At 46.7% G+C, this 17,836-nt stretch overlaps 1 protein-coding gene across 1 annotated transcript in view; it reads right to left on the bottom strand.

Annotated features, from left to right (window-relative positions):
• The window catches only part of prex1 (phosphatidylinositol-3,4,5-trisphosphate-dependent Rac exchange factor 1), a 66,228-nt gene that overhangs the window by 35,624 nt on the left and 12,768 nt on the right, over nucleotides 1–17,836 (bottom strand). The window contains exons 2-9 of the mRNA XM_048241033.1: nucleotides 12,093–12,158; nucleotides 11,749–11,871; nucleotides 8,076–8,180; nucleotides 7,378–7,479; nucleotides 7,020–7,181; nucleotides 2,645–2,778; nucleotides 2,215–2,330; nucleotides 515–664 (exon numbers count right to left, since the gene is read on the bottom strand). Of these exons, the coding sequence (XP_048096990.1) occupies nucleotides 515–664; nucleotides 2,215–2,330; nucleotides 2,645–2,778; nucleotides 7,020–7,181; nucleotides 7,378–7,479; nucleotides 8,076–8,180; nucleotides 11,749–11,871; nucleotides 12,093–12,158 (958 nt within the window). The remainder of the gene's footprint in view (nucleotides 1–514; nucleotides 665–2,214; nucleotides 2,331–2,644; nucleotides 2,779–7,019; nucleotides 7,182–7,377; nucleotides 7,480–8,075; nucleotides 8,181–11,748; nucleotides 11,872–12,092; nucleotides 12,159–17,836) is intronic.

Genomic DNA, 17,836 nt, shown 5'->3' on the forward strand with positions numbered 1-17,836 from the left:
ATCCCACACACAATTACCAATTACCCAGCACTGAACCCAACCAAACAATCCTCAGTCAAAACCAAAACAAAAGAAAGAAAATAAAGACAAACACTCCGAAAGGAAATGCCAAACTACTTCAAAAACATGAACAGGTGGTCAGGGCAGAGACAGGTCTAGTTTTCTGTCTGAGGAACAACAAAGCAGCTCACAGCCGAGAGAGTGATAGTTCTCTTCAATCTTTTTTTCCATTTCATCTCACGACAGCTTCTTCTCTGAGCCACATTTCACAGGGACAAGCGGAGTTGGGCGGTGACAGCTGAAGGCTGCCAAAACTCCTCATTGACAACATTAAGCGGTGAGATCCAGAAACCAAGAGGAAGGAGCAGGCCAAATGTTCAGGGCCACAAAACACTACTGTGTCAAAAAGTACCAAACACCGATAAATCTACAAGGGTTTGAAATTAGTGTCAAGGAAGTCCTGCATGAGATACGAGTCCCGCACAGACTGGGAGGCTGGGGGTGTGGTACTCACTCTCTCTCTGCTCTCGCTCCTTAAGGATGGCGTCCAGCCACTTCTGCTTGTCCTCTGCGTTCTTGGCCATGCACACAAACCACTTGTTCTTGGCTGTGTTGTGGATCTTCCAGCCATTGGTCACTGTGTAGTTGTTGCTGTGATAGTCCGCTGTGGAGGAAGGGGAGAGACTGTAAGAAGGGCGGACACCCCCACAGGTGTGGGAGACATTAAAGAGATGAGATGCACTACCCATTCAACATGGAGTATTGTCCATGGCACAACAGTATAATAAGGTCTAAGAAAAGCTATAAGGACTACAATACCCATAATGCACAGCGGTTGTGTGCACTAGTGTACATGACTACCAAATTCATCTAAATATGGTTGTAGAATTAGGCCTCTGTGTTTTATTCACATACCACTGGTGTGAGGCTAATGAATCTTACAAAATCACACCATTAAAAAAAGTTGTGTTTACAACCAAAAGGCTTTTTTTTCTTCCCCTTTCCTCTTTCCGCACACTCTCTCTCCTCTTCTCTGCGGACAAACCCATTCTCTCACGAGTCAAGGGTCAATACAGTGAGTACAACAAGGAGCTCAGTCAGTAGATTTTTAAGAGTATATAAGTGCTTACACATAAGGGACTGATAGAGGGGCTGAAAAGACAGGCTAGACCGGTCTCCGAGTCTGCTTCTCCTGACGGCAGGTGAGCCACGGCTCATCTCTAAATAATGAATGAGGCTATAATGGCCCCCCGTTAATGGCCCCATTATGACCAAATGCAAAGATCACAGAAATAGATGAGGAGTGCAGCTGAGCTCACTCTCCGACGCCTTCTCTACTCCACAGGAATTTCTCCGGGTGAATTTAACGGGGCTCGTCGCATTCGTTTCGCCGGGGCGGAACCACTAAAGCCACGGCGTCACTGCTCCCAATGCATGACGGGCAGCAGTGACGCCAGTCATGTACAAACTGATTGTTTTGAAGGTTAGCTACACTGTACATACTCATAAACAGATGTAGAAACTATGTTATGCACACATGATCATGTTATGCTATGTTATAGAAATATCTTAAAACTGTGCTAAATGGGTTTCTTGCAGTGTTGAGATACTGAATAGAGCAAAGTTTACATAAACTTTTAAAGGATGCCTTGATGAAAACATCAGCACTAGTACTTAAAGCAAAGCTAAAATGGTTTAATTGCATTATCCACTGATAGCAATGCCAAATTATGCCAAATCTGAAGTAGAAAACTCTGTCCTCCTTGAAACATTTCATTAGTGTAACTGAGACTTGTTTGCCAGGGCCTCAGTAGATCTCCAGATATGATCACTGCTTGCAACAACCACCCATGCAAACTGCTGTGGCACAGTCTTCCTTTGGTGACACACATTCACGTATGCTTGCAGCCTACTCTTTCCTGTACACCACATTTCTAAGAAGTCACAAGGGAAGCGTCAAGTCACAAACAGCGCTCAACAGTTGCTGAGGTAACTGAATGAATCCAGCCTGGCTTTATATGTATATATTAAAAGCTCTTTATAATTACCGGTGGATTCCAATTCCAATTTTATAATTAAATTCCAAATTCTAATAATTCCCAAAAAGTAAGTAAATCTGACTTAAATAAGAAAGTTGGCTGAAAGACTAAGCATTTGAGCTGCAATGAGGGCCCAGACAGACAGGTGGACAGACATGCTGTTTTGAGTACACACCTGTTCCATCCTCCACGTTCTCTACCTCCATGACTTCTGTGTTTATTCTGCCTCTGAACAGGTACTGTGGGCCGTTGATTGATTTGGTCCTTTTCGTGGACTTCTTCCCTGAAACCCTGAAGAGCAAAGAATCACCAATTAAAGTCCATCAACCCATTTACTTCTAGGTGACCCCTCAAGCTTCAAGTAGGCTTTACATCATGTGGGCAACATAGGCTCTCCACCAATTTTCAAGCATAATCCATATAGAGTTACAGATTGGTTGAATTATTGACAATGCCCTGCGGCCATACATATGCCACCGTATTATTACCAGCATATTTTTACCACCATATACAATGTTGGTTTTTCAATCTACATTCACAACATCTATGGTGAGGCGTTGAGTCTTGAGCTGGGCTTGGCTCTCATCAAGTCTACTGGGTCTCACCTGGACTTCCTCTTGCAGTACACCAGCAGGTTGTCAAACAGGAAGAATACCCTTTCCTGGATGTTCCCTGCTGAGATCTTTAACAGGTTGCCCTGGAGAAGCAGCTCTGTACAGATGTCCGTCAGGTTGGTGCCCTGTGAAGACAAAGATAGTGTGCAGGAGAGAGGGAGGCAGAGAAGGGGGGGTGGAGTGAGTTCTAAAAGCATATTTGCCTTCACTTTCTCACTTCACATCCTGTCATACAAACTGGCCTTCTAAATGTTCTCTACAGAGTATATATAATTGCATCAGAGTGTATCTGAATTCTCCTACAGAATCCTAAGAGCAATGTCCTGGCGATGAGAATATTAATTACTAGTTAATTACTACTTAATTTTAGTGACAGTTAAAACAGACAAGTCTGATATTCTGTTGAACTGTGGAGAGGAGATTAATCTGACCCTGGCATTGGGAGTTCAACAGGACCATTTTGTCAATGGAGAGTAAAGCAAAGGGTAAAGTCAGGTTGATTAAAACCAGAGAAGTCGTCTCCGAGGAGCCATGCCATCTGAGGAGCATTAGTAATCCAGTGTTCCAAGTGTTCCAGGCCGAGCTCACGCTTTAGGCAGGGACAATGACAGGATGAGCTTTTCACTGCTGTTTGTGCGTTCAAGTCTGGTGAGGAGCCTAAAAAAACTCACGTATGAACCCCGTTCTCTCTTGACCACGCTCAGTCTGAACTTCTGTCTGAGCAGAATAGCTCTGGGGAGAAGACAGGGATGTGTGTGTGTGTGTGTGTGTGTGTGTGTGTGTGTGTGTGTGTGTGTGTGTGTGTGTGTGTGTGTGTGTGTTCCCCCCCCATGAGTGGAGAGAAAGTGTGGTTTCAGAGGGCTCGCTCCACAAAGCCACGGCGGAGTTCAGAATGCGGGGAGAGCAGGAAAAGGCTTCTAAATGGAGCCAGGCTGCGAGCGCACTCAGAGGGACCGCTGTTCGGGGGGACAAACAAAGCCTGTTTATTTCTCTCTCTGCGCCCCCACCCCTCACTCCCTCTCCCCACTCTGAAAAGGGTGCTGGGCTCATCTAGCGCGCTGCCTGCAGGCTTCGCCGTCAGACTCGATCACATGCCCGAGCCACACCACCTCGCTCAGACGGGCCACGTTAGGGTTGGGGAGTCTGAGCATGTGTGTTTGTTGATGTGAGAACGCCTGTTTGGGTTTTAATCCAAATCGTGAACTATGACGTTGGGCCAACAGTGGGCCAACAGTGATCATCTGTGCTGCAGTGTAAGGTCAAACAAATTAGATGTGAAGTCTTTTTATTTGGGATGTTTATATATTGGTAATCACAGACACAACTGAAGGCTACTGCCAGACTTCTAACCATCTCTTCACGTCAGACATGACAAACTTCACTATCTGAGTCACAGGTTTGGTACACAAGTGAGAGAAGAAAAAAAATCAGTGACTGCAAAAGTAAATTTAATAGTTATTTCATAGCTATGATGGGTAAAACAACATAAGGGAGGAATATCATCTGACTTCAACCAAAACCAGAAACCAAATAATCAGTCAAAAACATTTTGATTTTATTTTTATGTTGTGAGACTGAAAACCCAAGCGGTCATGCTGAGTTTGGCAGGTTCAAAAGACAGATGCAACAACCAGACGCTGACTGAGGCAGACAGAAACGCTGGCTAGCCGAGAGTGTAAGAGGCAGCGGAACACCACATTAGCTAGAGCAGCATACGTAAACTGTGTCTCTCCAACACAAGTCAACAGGCACACAAACCTCTTCCCTCCCTGTCTGGTGGAGGAAGGAACACCGCAGCGAAGAAAACACAAAAACGGAAAATCGCTAATTTCCTGGGTTCTAAATAAGGCCCTCGTGGTGACCAAAATACGGGGCTTTTTGGTATTAAAGACAGACAATCAGCATTCATGTCAGTTTTGCCTGTTTAGACGCTAGAAAACTAGGGCAGACTCCTAAAGCAACACACCTCAGCCCTCTAGCACTGACATCACTGCATCATCCAGACATAAACCGTATCGTCAATGCGGTTTTGGTGAAAAAAATATTATAGTTAGGTCAGCAATGGTCATCTACGTGTTTGTATAAAACTCTGAATCATGCATTTTTAACGCAAGGCCTCACATAACATTGTTAGAAACTGCTGTGTATGCAAATAGTGTAGTTCACTGATGCAGAGAGATTAGGTGAGAGGGGCAAAACAGAGGGAGAGTCTGTTTTTATGAACAGATCTGCTAAGAGCACTATATGCATCTGAACCCATAGTAATGGAGTCGGACTCTGTGGGTGTTGGTGCGCGCGCACATACAGTACATGCATGTACTACTGTCACTCTCTATTAACTTGCAAAAAGAGAGGCTGCACAACATCATTTATGGAAAAATAATTATGCCGTTAATTATGGAATAATAACTGGAAGAACAAGTGAAACATAACAGCAAGTGTAAGACTGGTCCAAAAAATCTCCATTCAATCTTCTGCCCTTGAAGTTGGGATATGAGTTACTAGTATCACCTCACTATGCAACACTTTGGCTTTTTCACCCTCATCATAGTCATCAAGTCAAGCTCAGTGAAACCTGTGAAAAAGGCCACACAGTCATGTGCTAACTGAATGGTCTATTACAACAGTGCAAAGACATGTATGTGTCAATTCACAGGACTTCTTGCCGTTCCCCAACAGAAAGCTACAATCTCAGCTGAGGAGGAGACCATGTCCCCCGCCCCCTACTCCACTTATCTAACCTGTGTAGTCTGTAGTTCACATTTATGGTGCCGAGGAATCCACCACAGGACAAAAATAAAAAGCAGCTAACTTCCTGATTCTAAATACATTCCAAATAGACACGATGCTGGTAACCAGAGTAACACGGTTATCACACAGTCTAACAAGTAGTATATGATTGCCAATGCTTTAATTCAGAAGCACGGTACACATGCAGCACAATGCAATACAACCACGATTACAACTGGAGATTAAAATAAACAGGATTATTTCACATGGTGTCCTTTAAATGTTCACAGTGTAATCTGTAATTGTCATTCATGTATTTCTGCTCTTCTGATGGTTAGTGGAGGGGTGAGCAGAGGGGGAACCTGATTTCAGAATGAAAGAGCTGCCCTCTGTTCTGAAGAGGTACCCTGCCATAAACACCACAGTCTGAGCTGTGACGAAAGTGGTACACACACACACACACACACACACACACACACACACACATCAAAGTCGTGCACACACACAGAGGCATGGGCACAAACAACCCTGCATCTTTCCATGCTGGTACATGTAAAAGCACACTGATATCCGTGAGCACACACAAACCCACAGACACACACCCACACTGCACTTTAACATTTCACACTCTGTAATTAATCCGAAGCCCTGAGCTCTCTCTCTCTCTCAGTCTCTGCGTGTGTGTGTGTGTAGAAAGAGACAGGGAGAGTGAGTAAGTGTGTGTGTGCGTGTCAGTGCGTTCATGTGTGTGTGTTTGTAGAGGGGGAAAGAGAGGAGGAGAGAGAGAGAGAGAGAGAGAGAGAGAGAGAGAGAGAGAGAGAGAGAGAGAGAGAGAGTGAGAAGATGGAGGAGAGGGGGGAGGGAGAATGGTGGGCATGTTGTGAAGCGTTGACTGATCTCCTAGGCGACGGCGCTTCCTTTTTTTGTTCTCACTTCCTCCTCCTCCTGTCTGCTGGACACTGAAGGAACATGTCACAGAGAGGAAGACCGAAACCCCGGCCCACTCTCACACGCTCGCGCTCTCTCCACCCCCCTCCTTTCGCCTTCCTTCCCTCTCCACCCCTTTCTATCCAACTCTCTATATCTCTCCTTCCTTCCCCCACAGACCCGCTCTCTCTCTTTTTTTCTCTCTCTCCCTCTCTGCCCCCCATCTCTCAATCCCACCACACACTTCCCTGCCAGGTTTTCACACAAGCCTGTCTTCACCCCACATTCTCTCTGGGCCATAAACTCCCACAATCCCCTGGGAGAGAGCACTGGGACGCCAGCCCCCCACCCCCCGTCCCGATTTATATCATCCAGTGAGGAGATCACAGGGGAGCCGCAGAAGTCTGGTTTAATTAAGATGTGGCATTTGGCTGAATGGGGAGGATGTGAGAATGTGAAGTGCGGAGAGCAGCTCGGCCAGACAAACTGCTTTAACATGAGGAAGAGAGCTTCAGCATGGGAGAGCAGAATTAAAAAGGATGCAGTGCACCCCCCCAACAAACACACACACATAATCATAAGCTCCAGAATGCAAGAAATAATGCTGATGTCATTGCCAAAACACACACACACGCGCACACACAACCAAACAGACAGACACACAGACATACATGTCACCCTTTTTCTCATGCCAGCCAGTTGTGCTCACCTCCCAGCCCTCGATGTGGGACTGTAGCTGCTCCAGGGCCTCCAGTTTCTCCATCTGCCTCTTGGTCTCGTTGATGTTGGAACACACAGCCTTCATGGTCTGCAGGGCCTCCTCCACCGCCGGGTAGTCTTTGTGCTTCTTAGGGGTGCGCTTCAGAAGCTCCTGCATAAACAGCGCACAAACAGCACATCACAAGACATTAACAAACACACACACCAAACAGCAGACAAGACACTCACACATCACAAGACATTCACACACTTCCATATTTCCACCATTATCCCTGCAAGTCGTTGAAAGCACGCATGTGTGAGACTGTGTGTGTGTGTGTGTGTTGCCTATGAGGAGTGTTTCTAACCTTCAGCAGGAGTGGGTATTTGCAGATTCTCTGGATGGGTGAGAGCAGGTAGCCCTCCAGCGGCACGTCGGTGGACTTCTTTCCCCCCAGCAGCATGCAGTGCTGTCACAAGGCCATACAGACAGAAAGAAAGAAAGAAAGAAAGAAAGAAATCTCCATTAAAAATATCCACACGGACTCATAGATTCCAGTCCTTAGGAGAGCCTAGAGAAAACACACTCTGCATGGTCTCTCATCAGGGCTTCCATTTACATTGCTACAATTCTTCAGGTTATGATTGAGTGTGAGGAATCTGCCCTCAGGCCAGACAGAAAGTCTTGACATTCCTAAAATAGCACACATGTGTGTGTGTGCTAAGAGTGTGGTCATCCACACGTCACTCATCCTGGTCCCAGTACATTAACAGCTGAGACCTCCGCCTCCTTCTCTTCTGTTTAGACAAAGGTTCATCTGCCCTTTAATTACTCAATCTTTCATGTGTGATTGCATCATAGATACTTTAAATAGTAGCACTAACAATGTGCTTCTCTAGAACACAGTCAGATAATGATGCAATGAAGAAATGTGCAAAAGCCAAGAAAAACACAGAAACAAAACACATGTCGAATGGATGATGATTTAATTTTAATCAGCCAGGCAAGTATATAGTCACATGATGTGTTATGGTACAGCAACTACTTAGCCAGAGCAAAACTCACCAGCAGGAAGGTGCGTATGTGTGGGATTTTGTTGAGATCCATGAGCAGGCGGAGTGCTTTCTCGTGGTTGCTGCAGTACTCCCCGTACACCGAGAATCTGCCTCTCTACATTCACATGCAAAAAGAAAACAGACAATCATGGAAACAGTCAAATGGAAATAAAAAAGGGACTGAATTTACATAAACTATGCGTTTTGCTTGAAGGGCCTGCTCCCTAGTCTTTGCGGAGAAATTGGATTTTGTTTGGCTACAAAGACCGGGGGAACCTTATGGCTTTACATCATTACACTTGACCTAGTTTGTCCAGCTCAGGGCAAAAGCAGGAGTAGCTGAAAGAAAGAATGTGCTTATTTGTGAAACACATTTCCCCGTAGATATTCACACATAAGGTGGTAGAAACATTTAACAGGGTGCTGTGGCCTACATTAAGGTGTGTGTGTGTGTGTGTGTGTGTGTGTGTGTGTGTGTGTGTGTGTGTGTGTGTGTGTGTGTGTGTGTGTGTGTGTGTGCGTAAGGCAGCAAGTGTGCGGCAAGGTTGCCTCATAACCACAGCAATTAGCTGGATTAGCTGATATGATCCCTGTGCAACCGGATCAGTCCTTTTATGTCCATTCCTCTTGGGCATACGAGGTGCTCAGGTGAGCTGGGCGTGAGCCCGGCGTGTTCCGTGTGAATGAGACTGCTATTAATGCTTGATGAGGCGGCTACACTTTTCAGGGCCAGAGTTTAAGTGAGTGTGGGCTGCGGTGACTTCTCCCAGCAGAGGGTGATGCCTCAGCAGAGACACGGAGAGGCTGCTGTCCAACGACCCCAGAACACCCCAGGATGTGAAACCCAACCCCCACACACAAGTTAAATTACCCATTTTAAATTGCTGACAACTGCGTGAATGGTCATGTGATTTGTGCGAATAGTCATGTGATCCATGCTTCAGGCTTCCCACCTACCGTCTAGGTGTCCTGCGCGGACAAGATTCAGACAATGAAAAACTTGCTGTGTGGACGAACGAAACAATGTTTTAAAATGGAAATGGTAGTAGTGGGGCTGTAGTCCCTCAGGATGCGAAACCCAAACCCCTACACATGAGCTCATCAACACTTCTGGAGCCTGGGAGGCAACGTGACACTGCACAGGCCTAAAGCAGGCAGGACCAGATCACTCCGAAAAGAGTGCTGATCCTCACCACAATGGGACAGAAATGATCCGTGTTTTATGTTTCCCATGACAAATGTGGTAATGTACCTTCAGGTGACGGTGGGGTTTTTCACAGGTGAGCGTCTGAGTTTGCTCTCAGGTGAGTAATGGATGTATCCCCTTAGGGTAAGACGAGGTAGGTAACCTCATTAAGCATGTGGTGTCAGATGGTCACAAGGTCAAACCTGAAGGTTTCAGACAAGGGTTCTTTACACGCATGCGCGGGAGTGGCATGTGAGTACTGCTGAGCCCTGACAGCCCCCTTTTCCTTCCTACGGCAGAGGCTGTGAACTGTGTCACTGTGCCTCTCGATTGTCACAGAGCTTTGGAGTGGTCCCCGCACCAGAGGATGAAGAAGCTCGCAGCCAAAACAGAGCAACTGGCAACACCAGCTGGAACATCTGTCCTGGCATATGTTCGGAGAGAGTGAGCGAGCCACGCATTGTGGCCGAGGGGGCTTTGTGTGTGCGAGCGTGTCTTCAGCCAAAAACGTCTGCTTACACCCACCGAAATAGAAGACCTGCACACATGTTGATAACTGCGAGGAAACAGAAATAAATAACTGCCAGAGTGGCTGCGAGGTTGGCACGGCCCCGCTGTAGGACTTATCATAAGGCGCTTAGCGGCAAATTCATCCCGCATGAGCTCGTAGTTAGGAGCATTAAGTGTTTTTGGAGACCATTGCGTCAGAGGATCTGGAGGACGATCAGAGAAAATACGACAGAGCATTGTGTGGGTTTTCACTCGTCTGAGGGGCGTTTGAGAACGTGAGGCACTGGGGCTGGTCACATCAACACGAGTGACACCAAAGTATAGGGTGACGTCTGTGATGCCCATGTGGCCGTGGTGGTTGGGCTGTACAGAGCTTGCATGTGTTGTATGGTTATTTGTTCTCATTTTATAGCAAAAAGGTTATGGGAGGGGAATTATAATGACATAATGGCAGAGTGTACATGTGGCGAGGCAAATTATAATTGTTAAGCTGGCGAAAAATAATACATTTTGATGCATGGCTCAAAATTACAAACCTACAAACCCTAAACTGGTCCTGCTTTTATGGGTGTGGCGTCTTCATGGGCAGGGAAACAATTGGATGCCGAAAAGAAACCCAGGAACCCCAGCCCCTGCCTCAACCATCAATTAGGGATGTCAATCATCAAGACGCGTGGGACATCCAAAAGTCAAAACACGAGCACAAATATTTATTTTTACTGTTTAGAAGGGAGGAGGGTTACGCACGCAACAGCAATGCTGCCCTCTGCCAAAACAGCCGGCACGATTCTATCAACAGCTGGGATGATTCAAACAGTTAGCGAGGGAAAAGTCAAGATCTGTCAATGCCTCCCTTTGAGCCCTCTGGGCCTGACCCTTGGTGACCTGGGATACCCCTGCCCAACCCCACCAGCTTCCTGTGGCAGGCAAACATCCCCTCCACAATCAGTAGGCTTTCATGTCCCTCATCCACCACCATTTTAAAAGGCCTGCACTTGTGCTCAAAATAGCCCAACAACTTTGTGCACTCCTTTGATAAACATTTTTTTTTTCAGACTAAACTCAACTTCAGACACAGCCAAAGAGTGAGTCAAAGCACAATAAGAGTATTGAGAAATCCCATAATAAAATGCTTGTTAGTGCAGACTGAACTAGTAGTCATCGCCACTGCAATATAAAGCAAATATTGATGTTTGAGCGCACTTTCAACATTATCCCTTTTCCTGCCCTGTTCCAGGGACGTTCCAGAGCGATGAATGTGTCTCTGAGGAGGGGGACGCCACTGGCCAAAAAGAGTGAATAAAAGAGAGGGTCATTTGTATGGACTGCCACACGGCCACTGCTGGTAATTGGCCCATCGTTCAGTATACATTAATTTCCAATTTAACAAGACCGCTGTCACGAAGTCATCAATCTCAATTGAAAAATGTATTCTTTCTGCTTCTGTCAGATACACACAGAGTTAATTCATTGGCTGGTTCCACTCTACAGACACTTAATCATCCCCTCATGTGAGTCTGACTGGTGCATTTGGGGTCAGAGGGCTAGGAGTGGGGTCATCAGAAAATGGCAGCAGATTTAGCTGAAAGGTCAAAGGTGAAGCAGAAGAACGGGGAACAGAGAGTCGACGTATCTACAATGCAGAACTGATGAGCTGCCAAGGCCAAAGACATTCCCCCCACTTTTCACCATCAGTGCATATCATCATCCACAGACAGCTGGGAGAAGTTACAACCCACTTGGTTTGTCCACTCTGTTAGACCCCTTCTGGCCCTTGAGTCTGGTAGCATCAGTCGGTCACGTGAAGGTGGACGAGCACACATCAATGTTGATAAACTAGTGTCCCTCTGCAGTTAGCCTTGTCCAGGTGTATAGGCACAGTTGGCAGAATATATGAAGTTGTTATGTAGCAGTATTGTGCAGCTGGATGCATCAGATCAGACATAGTTGAGGAGTAAGTAATGTGTGGATTGGCTTCTCTACTCACAAAATGCACAAACACGTGTCCCAGGGCATGCTGCGGATGGGGCTCCGGCTGCAGACTGGACTCCACCGCGTTCAGCAGCTCCTTATGAAGCTCCATGATCACCTCAATGTTGGAGAAGAGGATCTGCAGCACACACACACACACACACACACACGCACACACACACATCATCAGCATACACAGAATGCAATGGCGGGACAGGGGGTGAGGGGCATTGTGGGAGCAGATTAATGTTTTTTGGCATTTGGAGATGACAGACATTGTGGGAGAAGGGTGAGGGCTTTCTTAAGTATATTTTTGGGTTGTTTGCCTTTTTTTAGATAGGACAGTGACGTTCAACATACCTTCACTTGCTCAGGTGAGAGACACTGCTGATCATCTGGAGTTTGCTTGATCCGCTGCAGGAAGGCCTACAGAAGAGGCAGATGATGGACAGAGTGAAAAGAATGGAAGAAAGAAGGGGGGAGGGAAGGGGTGACAGTGAGAAATGTAAAACCAACTTCACATTGAAGTGCATGACATCAGCACATAAAAGACACCAGGGATTGGATGGCTACAAGTTCATGAGGTCATAAACCGAGGTCAGAGGTCAAGATGGCTGGGGAAAGGTCTGTGTTGCTTTATGAGTCCAAGGGGGTGCATCTAATTACAGAATGATAATCACAGACTTTCAGTGACTGATTTGGAAAAGTTTTAGTTTAGACCACCATGTTTCACAATGATTAGGCTACAAACAGAGGCACATAAAGTATTTAAATGAGTACAACAGATGAGACAACTGGGCGGACAACAGACGAGACCCAGGCAAGAAGAAAAGACCAATGTTACAGAGCTGAGGTAAACCCTTCTCAGTGACCATATACTCTGAAACCTCAACCAGGCTCCAGCATAAACAAAACAAACAAAGGAGAGAAAAAACAAAAACAAAGACCACAGCCATGGCAAAGGTCAAGGGAATTCAATAAGGGTTTGAGAACAAGCCAATTCAGTAAAAGCTGCAAGCGGGCAAGTGAGCCTGAGTTAGGGAGGGAGAGAAATGTAGCACTCGTGCTGATGGGAAACAAGTGAGAGAGAGAGAGAGAGAGAGAGAGAGAGAGAGAGAGAGAGAGAGAGAGAGAGAGAGAGAGAGAGAGGGCTGGCCTAGCCACTGATAGGGTTACACTGAGCACCGCCAGCAGGACCGAGACGAGAGCCACACTACCGACCTGTGATCCGCGGCTAGATCAGGTTGCTGCTGCGCTTGCCTTACACTGATAAGCAGCTAAACAGCCACGACCAGGGAGCTGACCTGAAGCTGAGGGGTAATAGTTAAAAAGGCGCCAGAATTAGGAGATTGTGGACAAACTGCCCGTAATCCTGTCATAAGATATGCAATATGTTCCAGCACAAGGGCAGAATTAGTGCAAGTGTGTGGTGCACCACTGGGGCAAATCTAGGTCTACTTCTGCATAATCCTCTTGGCAGGACCCACTGTATTATCCTGCTTCATATGTTCCTGCATTACAAAGACTGGTCCTTTCTGCAGGCTTTATGCTACTTATATTGTTCTAATATGTTTATTTTCTGTTTCAATAGGTCGACTTTGTATGTTATAGAATGAGAGTTTCTCAACTGCACATCTAGGGTGGTGGCTAACAAATCTTTGTATATCTCTATGCAAACATTTCAGACATTATCACAGCTCACTATTCATCAAATGTTATTGCCTTTGTTTGTCCTATTTGCACTGTAATGTTATACGTGAAAACAAACATGAAGTAGGTTCAGCCAACGAGAGAGGGTCTAATATGGTCAACCTCAGCTTCAGGAGTGAAACGTGTTTATGTTTGAACTAATGATCCTGTTGACATTATCACACAAAAGACCTTTTTGTTACCAGCATTGCACTGTTTAGATGAACACAGCAAAATCACTTCCCACATCTCAGGCTCTCATCCACGTGCAAAGATCCCATGAAGAATAACAGAAGAGAGACAGAGGCAGAAAGAGAGAAGAAGAAGAAACGGCAACAAAGACAATTAAAAAAAGTGAGACAAAAAAAAGAGAGAAAGAGGAGAGAGAGAGAGAGAGAGAGAGAGAGAGAGAGAGAGAGAGAGAGAGAGAGAGAAACCCAGCATGACTGGGATTTTTGAAAACAGTGCCACCCTTAGAGAAAAAAGGAGACAAACCCTGCCTCTAATTATGGCTGTGTGTTGGCAGGGAGGCGTTCTCCATCCAGACACAGTCAGTGCCTGTAGAGAGCTCCACTGTCCACCTCTCGGACCGTCTGTCCATCCCTGTACGCCTCTCCCTCTCCATCTGTCCTGTCTGCCGTCAGTCTACACATCTGACAGGGCATTTTAGGGGTAGATCCTCAGCAGTGTGCACCTTTGTCTTTGTCTGTCTCGGTGAGTGTATTTTGTGTGTGTGTGTGTGTGTGTTTTTGAGAGAGAGAGAAAGAGAGAGAGACTGAGTGTGTGTGTTTGTGTATGATGAAGTGTGTGTGTGTGTGTGTGTGTGTGTGTGTGTGTGTGTGTTTTGCATGGCACACCAACCGTGTGTGTTTTCAGCTGTCTCTCACCTCCCTACTTGGTGACCACAATGACAGGACAGGGAGTGCCCACCACGGCCGGACCACAGACCCTACTCCACCCCACCCTACAGCCCCCCCGCTGCAGCCCCCCCCCCTGCAGCCCTAATGACAGGCTCCGGTAGCTCCATCACACATTAGCCCCAAACTCTTTCCTCACTCCCTTTCTACTTCCTCTCTCGCTCCCTCCCTCTTTCTACACTCTCTCCATCCCTCCGTCTCAATCATTCCCTTGTATTCTTCTCTGCACTATCTCCCCATTACATCTACATACTCTATTCATTACCAAGCATAAACCCTCCTTTTTCCAGCCAGGAGGATGGGCCCGATAACCAGAGCAAATGGATGGTAAGTGTATCAGCAAACACAGTTACAGAGCACTAAAGCCTCTTCCTCATCACGCTCAACGTTAAAAACAGACACAGACGAAGCCTCCGTCTGTTCTCGGCGTCGGTTTCGTCCGATCTTGTTAACTTCAAGCTTACGAATTCGCACGAAACAGCTCAACGTATAAAAAAAAGGAAACGTATCCATTGATGCACGAAAAGGGAGTATAAACTAGGCCTAAGAGCTCTAACTGGGTGAGAGGAGGTGGCGGTGGAGGGAGAGAAAGAGTAAAAGTGTTGACATGTAAGCAGTTTGGGAGGTGAGGCCAGGGGAGCGTGGAGGCGTTGGCCGGTGCGGCCCTGCGCTGCGAGCGCTCGCTGGGGTGGAAGTGAGTTGGCAGCGTGCGCTAATTAAATCTCCCATATGGCTGCCCCAACCACATCCTCATCGCACTCGCTCTGCAACGTGTGAGCGCGCTTGCACAACCAGAGACGCCAGGGGCCCCCGACAGCTACGGCACACAAACTCACACTTACAGTGATGGCCAAAAGTATTGGCACCCATGCTAAAGTTGACTGAAAAGAGGAATATAAAATCATCTTTTGGAAATTGATCTTAATGCCTTAAGTGAAAAATGAGGAAATATCTAACCTTTAAGGACACCAATTTTCTTAGTGAATGAATAATGTATCATAAATAAATAAATGTTCTTCCTTAAAATACAGGGGTCATAAGTATTCCCACCCTATGTTAAATTCCAATAGAGACAGGCAGATTTTTATTTTTAAAGGCCAGTTATTTCATGGATCCAGAATACTGTGCATCCTGATAAAGTTACCTTGGCCTTTGGAATTAAAATAGCCCCACATCATCACATACCTCTCACCATACCTAGAGATTGGCATGGGTGTTATTTCAGTTAGCCTATTAGCTGGTTTGATTTGCAATACTTTTGGCCATCACTGTACACGTACACATACGTGCATAGATCCATCCACACCTACACATAAACACAGGCAGACACATACAAGCACAAACACACACACTCTCTTCTACCTACCACTACCATTATTAATGGTAGCACAGACAAAAGGAATTTGGCACTCACACCTGCTAGTAAGTTTATTAACACTCAGTTAACATTTAATGACAAGAAGGTCTCCAGTCCAGTCCTGACAGATTACCAGTGCCAGCAGGGGTGTTAATGACACACTTGTTTTAAAATGCCACCAATTAACAAATAATTACTAAGCTGCTTGGCCATCCTGCTGCAGTTCTCTGTGAATGGCGGCAGCTCTTAAAAGCTTATCCCGCCTGCTTCTCAGTGAGTGCAGTGCAGTTTCATAGAAACCTGCAAGCTCTCCCGGGCCTCAACGCGACGTGGCCCTGTGTACCGCTCCTCAGGTTACAGGTGACCTTTCAGATGGGATGCATGTTGTCAACATGACGTCAGTGGCACATCCTCCGTGCCCATCACAACATCCACTTCCACATTCATATTTATTTGTGGCAAATGGAAACCGGCTTCCATGGCAACTGTTGTCACTGGCAGCGTGGTGAAGGAGCACAGGGCAGGTGTGCACTCAGGGTCTCACTACCACACACACACACACACACACACACACACAGCGTGTGACCCTAAAACAGGCCATTAGCGCTGGCTGAGGCTGGCCCCTCTCATGTTACACAGCGTATGGTGATGAGCTCGGAGCTCCGAGCGGCACCCACAAAGGTCCAGGTGTGCACTGGTGAACAGCTGGGCCAGGAGGAGCGGGGCCTCCTCATCAGATGCGCAGGGACGCATGAGGATCTGAGGCCAGACGTCACACTCCAGCAACCCAACAACTGGTGGGGAGGAGTCGGACAAGGGTGGCATTACTTGAACACACTCGAACAAAGACGTGCACACACAGACACACACATAGAGATGCGGAGCTGGTGTGTGTCCATATGTCACTCGAAAGGAAACAAGCTGTTCAAACAAGAATGCACGCACCTCCTGTTCCCTCACCGAACAATAGACAGTGAAAGTTTAGGCCTTCATTGCAGAAAACATTCGGAGGCATGTTTTCTTGATGAGAGAAATCTGGTTCCTGCCGTGCTTTGGAAGGAAATGGCTGCTTCCTTTGTTGCTTGCATGAGTAATGCCTACATGCACCACTAGCTCATGTGTACACTACTGGTTTGTATAAAGGGTGTTGCTGCAGATATCTGGTGTACAGGTGTGTGTGTCACTGATTGTGGGCGGCTACAGTGTGAACGCACTTCCAAAAAGCATGCAATTGCAAAACACCGGACCAAACCACATGTAATCCTCCTTGAACTAACAAGCATAATAAACACAAACAGAACGGAACACACAGTAACACAACATAACAAACACCCAAACACAGCAGCAACAGCCAAGCTGCACATGGGCCTATCGGAGCAGAAAGCCAAGTGGTCACAGCTGACTTGTCTCTTGTTTGGAGTGTACAAATCAGTTAACGGTCTATTTTAGAATTCAGGAACACAAAAAGGGACCTAAGGCAGTGTGTGTGTGTCTGTATGTGTGGGGGGTTGTCTCTGCTACATGCTACACAGGGGTGGTGGAGGAGGTCTAATGAAATGTCTCAACTTTCAAACGCCTGCAACGCTACTTTGTTTCACTTTCACGCTTGGTAGCAGGAGGTCAGGCACCTCCGCAGGAGCAGTAGTCTGCCTGTTAACCCCGCCCTGCCACAAACACACACACACACACACAGGATTGTGTCTGTCTTTCATTAAGATGTTAAGAATCAAATGGAAACCCCTCCCTTTTCCCCTTAAAAAAAAAAAACACAACCGCTTAGCTCCACCAATGCGAGTACTGCTAAATCAAGACTTATCTCTCACCTCAGGCATCAGCAGTGACTAACAGCTCACAATATCGGCACAGGTGCTCGAGTGGAAGAGCTGCATCACACAGATGCTGCAGTGTAGCCCTGGCAGCACCCGTCACATACATACCCACAGGCATCTGCAGCGTAGCGGGCACAGGTGCTGCAGCCTGGCAATGGGCATCTGTTGCGTCAACACAGCCATGCCTATGCATAATGGACTGCAGAGCAAGGCCCTGTGGTATCACAACACATGTGCATCAAGCCATCGGCACCTGTTGTTGTGCTATGCAGTAAAGCCATGTATGTGTGCTACTAAGAGAACAGAGAAAGG

This window comes from Alosa alosa, chromosome 4 (genome assembly GCF_017589495.1).
Source record: "Alosa alosa isolate M-15738 ecotype Scorff River chromosome 4, AALO_Geno_1.1, whole genome shotgun sequence".
NCBI lineage: Eukaryota > Metazoa > Chordata > Actinopteri > Clupeiformes > Clupeidae > Alosa > Alosa alosa.